Source organism: Python bivittatus, unplaced genomic scaffold (assembly GCF_059951505.1).
Source record: "Python bivittatus isolate LINGU-HERP-01145 unplaced genomic scaffold, Pbiv_v1 ctg000010_np1212, whole genome shotgun sequence".
Classification (NCBI taxonomy): domain Eukaryota; kingdom Metazoa; phylum Chordata; class Lepidosauria; order Squamata; family Pythonidae; genus Python; species Python bivittatus.
Window position 1 is genome coordinate 5,696,929 of NW_028277029.1, and position 5,938 is coordinate 5,702,866.

Below are 5,938 nucleotides of genomic sequence, written 5' to 3' on the forward strand. Positions count from 1 at the left end.
TGGGTCTACTAAAAAGAGATGAAGATTAGTGGGACAGGACTTGTTCTTGACAAGCCTATTCCAGCCCCTAGTAACATTATAGCATTCTTTTCTAAGTGCTTGTAGACATACCCTTTGACAATCTGCTCTAATACTTTGCCCAGTACGTTAAACTCATTGTTCCATAGTTTCTTGGGCTCTCTTTTGTCTCCTTTTTGAATACTGGGACTATGTTGGTGCATCTCCAGTCTTCTGACACCTCATTAGTTTTCCAGCAGTCCTCAGATTGCATTTGATGGTTCTGAGATCACTCCTGTTAGTCGTTCAACATCCTGGGATGCAAGTTAGCCTGAAATTCTTAATTTGTTTCTCAGTTCTGAGTGATGTTCCTCAATCATGTACAGAAAGGTTCTTCATGGAGGAGAAAGATGTGAAGAATGTGTAAAGGAGCCCCATGCAATAGGCCAACAACCAATTTATATTTCCTCAAAACTTCTGAATTAAAATCTGCAGCCATTATGTCTTCCCCAGCTCATGAGTGAGACAGGCTTCAGTTGTCCTTAGGTGTGCCAATGTTAAAAGCAGCAGCTTCTCCTTACCCCAATACTGTCAAGGCCACTCTCAGATGTCCAAAATATATGAGTTCTGTCACCCATTGTGTTGGAGGGAAGTCAGATAACTAAGGCTGGAAGTTAAGGCAAGAGCAATAAAGCCAAGATAAAATTGTGCAATTGGATCAGCACACCTCATGCCAGTATAATTTTCTGCCAGCAAAAGGATAGGGGGATCAACTCAGCAGTGTTTACTTATTTATAGCTACTAGTTTATTTGTGGAGTCCTTGGTGCTCCCTGAGCTTGGTTGTTTGCTTGCAGACATTTAATTACCCAACTAGGTAACATCATCAGTGCGAGTGAGTGTGGGGTTTGCTCCGTTTATATACAGTAGCTTGCCCTGCCAGTGTGGGTGGGGGTGTGGTTTTCTCCTTGGCGGTTCCTTGATTAGGCTATTGTTTTCCGCTTGATTGTTTGCCTGGTGTTAATCCCTGCTTATCCTCTGGTTGCTGGAGAGGATGTGTTCTGGTCTTTTTGTTTCCTTCTTAGTTTTTTTATCGTCTCTTTTGAATGGCGTGAAAGTGTGGTTTATCTCTATGTGTCTATTGATGGTTGGTGTGCCTGAGTGCCAAGCTTCCACACATTCCCTAGCGTTTTTAACTTGGTCTAGGATGCTCAGTTTCCCAGTTGAAACCATAGTTGAGTTCATCCGTATGTTGTGAGATTAAGAAGTTTTCATCGGGTCTTCTGACTGCTAGATGATGTTCATGGATGCGCTCTGCTAGTCTTCAGCCTGTCTGTCCTACATAGTGGCTGTTACAGTCCTTACACTGCATGTATGTATGTATGTATGTTGTATATATATTGTATTTATGTATGCATGTATGTTGTATATATGTTCAAAAGAGACAATAAAAAAACTAAGGAAACAAAAAAGACCAGAACACATCCTTTTCAGCAGCCAACACCCAGATAAGCAGGGATTAACATATATTCCTCATTCCATATAGAGGCTACATATATTCTCTTCTAGGAACTTGTTTATTTATTACATTTATATCACACCTTTTGTACAGGAGCTCATTAGGAGGTGCTCCCTCCTCCTATTTTTCTTCACAGCAACAACTCTGTGAGGTAGGTTGGGCTGAGGGAGAGGCCCAAAGTCACCCAGTCATCCATGGCTGAGGTTGAACTAGACCCTGGGCCTCCCCGCTCCTAGTTCAACATCTTAACCACTTGACCACACGGGCTCTCAATATTACCTGTATGTATTCCTGATCCTTTGTACACAGATTTCTCAAAACTCTGGCCAGCCCTTTTTCTCTCACAGCTTAAAAAGATCTTTTTGCAAAGATCTTTCTGCATGGCCATTAACATTCTGACTTTTAATTTTTCTGGGCAGGTTGGTAGTGGTGGTGTAGTGTTTTATCATCTCTTAGGGTCAGAAGGAAATCAAGGATTTGCAAAGCTATGTAGCAAGTTGGAAGAGAGCTGTAGAATATAAGGAAGATGACCTTTGATGGAGATATGCAGGCTCCATTGTCTAGGTAATTTTTTAAGTCCAAAGAAAAGAGATAACATTTGGAAGGGGCTCAGGCAGACCCCTCCCTGATTCACCCCTGGAATATAAGAAAGGGGAGGAGATACAGCACAATCAAGACTTGCAAGATTATGTTATTTTAGCCAACTTCAATAAAGGTAGTTTGAGTCTTCTTGTGGAGTTGATATCCTGGTCTGGATTACCTAGTGGGGCTAACAGGAGCGCAAGATTATTAAGAAAGATCTTCCCAAGGAAGGAAGATGTGTTGGATGAGATCCCAACCTTCAATGGATCTGGTAAAGGGACGGCTGGGGAAAAACCTGGGTTTTATTTTTGGCAAGTCTGCGAAACACTGCAACAGCAAAGTGTTAATGATGGCTTTAAGCCTGGGATTGAGTATGTGTCACCAAAACAGCCTGCGAATTTGGAGTTGGCAAAGTACTTGACTGCCCCCAGTTCAGATAAGGGGCTACCCGGGAAAGGAAATACTACACTTTGTAGCACTGGTTCCAATTGCACAGCACCAGCTCCAAGTTGTACGTGGCCTAGAGTCTCTTGAAATCTCGGGTTAATTTATAACCCACCGGAGGGCTGCTGGAATAGATAAACCTTAGTTGTAATGCTAAGAACACACTGTACCTAAATCTTCTGCCAGAGCCTTTTGAAACAAAGGCCGTGTGCTTTCTCCAAAATAACCCCATTGAAATTGGATGGGTCTTCTAAGTCGATGTTTCCCAGCCACTTTAAGATGTGTGGACTTCAACTCCCAGAATCCCCCAGCCAGCCCAGTCCACACATCTTAAAATGGCTGAGGTTGAGGAACACCCTTCTAAGTAATACCTGGGCACCAAAGCCCAAATAGCTGAGTTGGGTTGGCTGCACCTGGATCTTACATGGGCTCCCTCCCCATGAAGCACAGCAAAGCCTGGAAATCACTGCGGGCAGGGCAGGAGCCACGCCATCCCACCGTTTACTCGAAAGCAAACCCCTCCAACTTCCCAGGAACTGCTGGATCGGATTACAAGCTCCAGAAGAAGAGTGTCCTCCGTTCCCCATCCAGATCTCTCCCGCCCCTGGGACCCAGAGACCCGCCCCAACACCCCGCCGGTCCCCTTCCCCGGGGCAGCCTTCGGCTTCTGCGGGGGGGAGGAGGAGGAGGGCGAGCCGAGGAACGGGGCGCCCCACTCTTGAGCCTCCTCGGGCGCCCCACTCGGGGAGTCCCTGAGGGGCTCTGCTCCTCCGGGGGCGGGGCTCCTCGCCGTGACGCAATTCAAACAGGCCAATCCGCCGCAGCCAGGGATCTGGATAGGCGTGAGGCTGGCGACCTCCCCGCAGGGTCTTTAAAAAGAGCTCCATTTTGTGCCGGCTGCCCGGGAGGCGGTGGGCTATCGATCGGCGTCGCCCGCCCTGTTGCAGCGGCAGAAGTTGCGCCCGAGAGAGAGAGAGAGAGACGGGGGGGGGAAGCAAGTGCCTCTCGCCGGGGGCGAGGAGGAGGAGGAGGAGGAAGAAGGAGGAGGAGGAGGAGGAGGAGGTGCTGCTGCTGCTGCTGCCGCCGCTGCAGCGAAGCTCCCGCAGGAAGGAGGAGGCGAGCGCGCCCGCGGATCCCCGCGAAGTGCCCGGCTGGCAGTGGCTGCCGGGCGGCGGCGCTGGAGAGGACGCGGGCGAGCGGCCGCCGCCGTGGCGCGCGAGCGAGGATGAAGCCGGCGGGGAGCGGAGGGGCGGCGGCGGCTCCGGGCGCGGCGGCGGCGGCGGAGAAGGTGGTCCACTCGCGCTCGCAGGTGCTGTTCTGCAGCGGCACCACGGCACTGGGCGACGCCTTGAAGCTCCTGGTGCCCCGGTCGACGGCGTTCATGAGCTCGGACGCCGAGCTGTGGGACTTCCTGTGCAGCCTCAAGCACGAGTTCTCGCCGGTCATCCTGCGCAGCAAGGACGTCTACGGCTACGCCTCGTGCCGCGCGGTCGTGCCGGAGCTGCCCCGGGGCCCGGCGGCGGGGAGCAGGGCCGGCCGGAGGAGAGCCGCCGCCGCCGCCAAGGGGAAGCGCCCGCGGGGCGACGCCAGGAGCAGGGGAGGCGGCGCGAAGCGAGCGGCCAAGAAGCGCGAGGAGGACGGGGCGGCCCCGCCGCCGCCGCCGCCGCCGCCGCCGCCCCCTGAAGCCGCCCCCGGGCTCTCCGCCGGCGAGAGGCGGCGAGAGGCGCCGCCGCCGCCGCCCCGGCCGGAGTTGGAGGGGCGGCAGCCGGAGGCGCCTCCTCCGCGGGGGCCGCTCCTCGACGGCGGGCCCCGCGAGGAAACCCGGAAGGCGGCCCGCCCGCCGCCCGCCGCCCTTCCCCCGCTCAAAGTGCGCGGCAACATCTGGAACCGGCGCTGCTCGGAAGCGGCGCGGCGCCGCGCGGAGCGCATCCTGCGGGTCAGCCTGGCGCCCGTGGTGAGGCTGCGGCGGCTCCCGGGACTCGCCTGCTGAGGGGCGGCGGAGACGGTCTCGCTCGTGCCCGGCCCCGGGGAGCCCCGCGCCGCGCCGCGAAGGGGAAGGAGGCCCGTCTCGGTCGCCTGTTTACAATTCCCCGGGCTGGACGGCGCCTCCTCTCTATTCCAGTGACTGCACTTTAGGGCCCAGGCAGCGGTGGCCCCCGCCCCGCCGGCCAGCCGACCGTCGGCTTAATCGAGCCGGAAAGCCGGGATTCCGTTTGGATGCCTTGAGCCCGCACAAGCTGTTCCGCCCCGAGGAAAGATGCAATCTTGCTGAAGTCTTGACTCCCGCTCTCTTCCCATTGGGCTACCTCACTTCTCTGGGAAAGCGCCGCGGCTTTCCGCTCTTCCAAAGGAACTTTCTCTCCTAGCACAAGAAAATGCCAATCGAGGTTTTTTGCTTTCTGTTTCTTTTCCTTTTAAGATGTAGCCAGTGGACTGTAATGTATGACCTTTGTGCTATTGCACTATACACTCAGGGTTATTTGAATATGCGAAGTGTTTTCCAATTTTGGATGACGCATCGGCTTTGACCAAGGACGTTCAAGGAATGAAAACGTAGGCCTCGTGACTGATACAATAGTGCAAAATATTTCCTGCTGTTTCTGCCCCCACCCCCTTTTTTTGTAATTTGGACTTGATAATAATACACTGTTTTGATACGGTAACAGGATTTGTACGTGATAAAGTTTTATAGTTGAAATGAGTTAGTATTCCTGTAGCAGCTTCAAGAGATGCGTTGTATTAGATACACCCATTTTATATCATCTTTGCTTGAGAGAAGCTCCTATCAAGTGAAGTAAAAAAAGTAATAAAATTTAAAATCGGAATTTGTATCTGCCGCATAGTTTATCGGGAACAAATGTGCTGTTTGCACAGAACAACTTCCGACGAACGGGAAGGCACCGTTGACGTGCTGACCCCGTGCAGCATTTTGAAAAGCTTAAGTGTGGTGTTTGAGACCGGAAGCTAAACAGGGATGGACCTGGTTAACAGTAGGTTATCTGAGGATGGCAGACTAAACTGGGAACTTGAAAGAGAAAACGGTAAACCATTTTCATCCTAAAAGTAGTCCCCAGGTTAAGAATGCCTGGGTTATAGATGTCCCATAGTTAAGGAGCTTGTTGTAGCAAAATTTGAGTTAAATACCCAATGGTTCAAGTTTGTTACACAATACTACTTGTACAGTATTATACAGTAATACTGTTCCTGCTTACGTACAAATTCGACTTAAGGACAGGCCTTGGGAACGAAACTCATTCTTAAACTGGGGCAGTGTTTCTCAGCCTTGGCAACCTGAAGGGGTGTGGACTTCAGCTCCCAGAATTAAGTCCACACACCTTCAAGCTGCCAAGGTTGAGAAACATTGAACTGGGGACTACCTGTATTTCTAAGAGAACTGC

The 5,938-nt window shown here is 52.0% G+C and overlaps 1 protein-coding gene across 1 annotated transcript; it reads left to right on the plus strand.

Moving 5' to 3' along the window:
* Positions 1-3,405: 3,405 nt before the first annotated feature.
* On the plus strand, positions 3,406-5,369 carry CCDC71L (coiled-coil domain containing 71 like). The gene has a single exon (XM_088154434.1). It carries the CDS (start codon positions 3,766-3,768, stop codon positions 4,528-4,530), a length of 765 nt encoding a protein of 254 aa, XP_088010560.1. The 5' UTR covers positions 3,406-3,765; the 3' UTR covers positions 4,531-5,369.
* Positions 5,370-5,938: the final 569 nt, after the last annotated feature.

What these genes read in the sequence shown, in the direction of transcription:
- CCDC71L (XM_088154434.1), top strand. Translation starts at nt 3,766, where the DNA reads ATGAAGCCGGCGGGGAGCGGAGGGGCGGCGGCGGCTCCGGGCGCGGCG.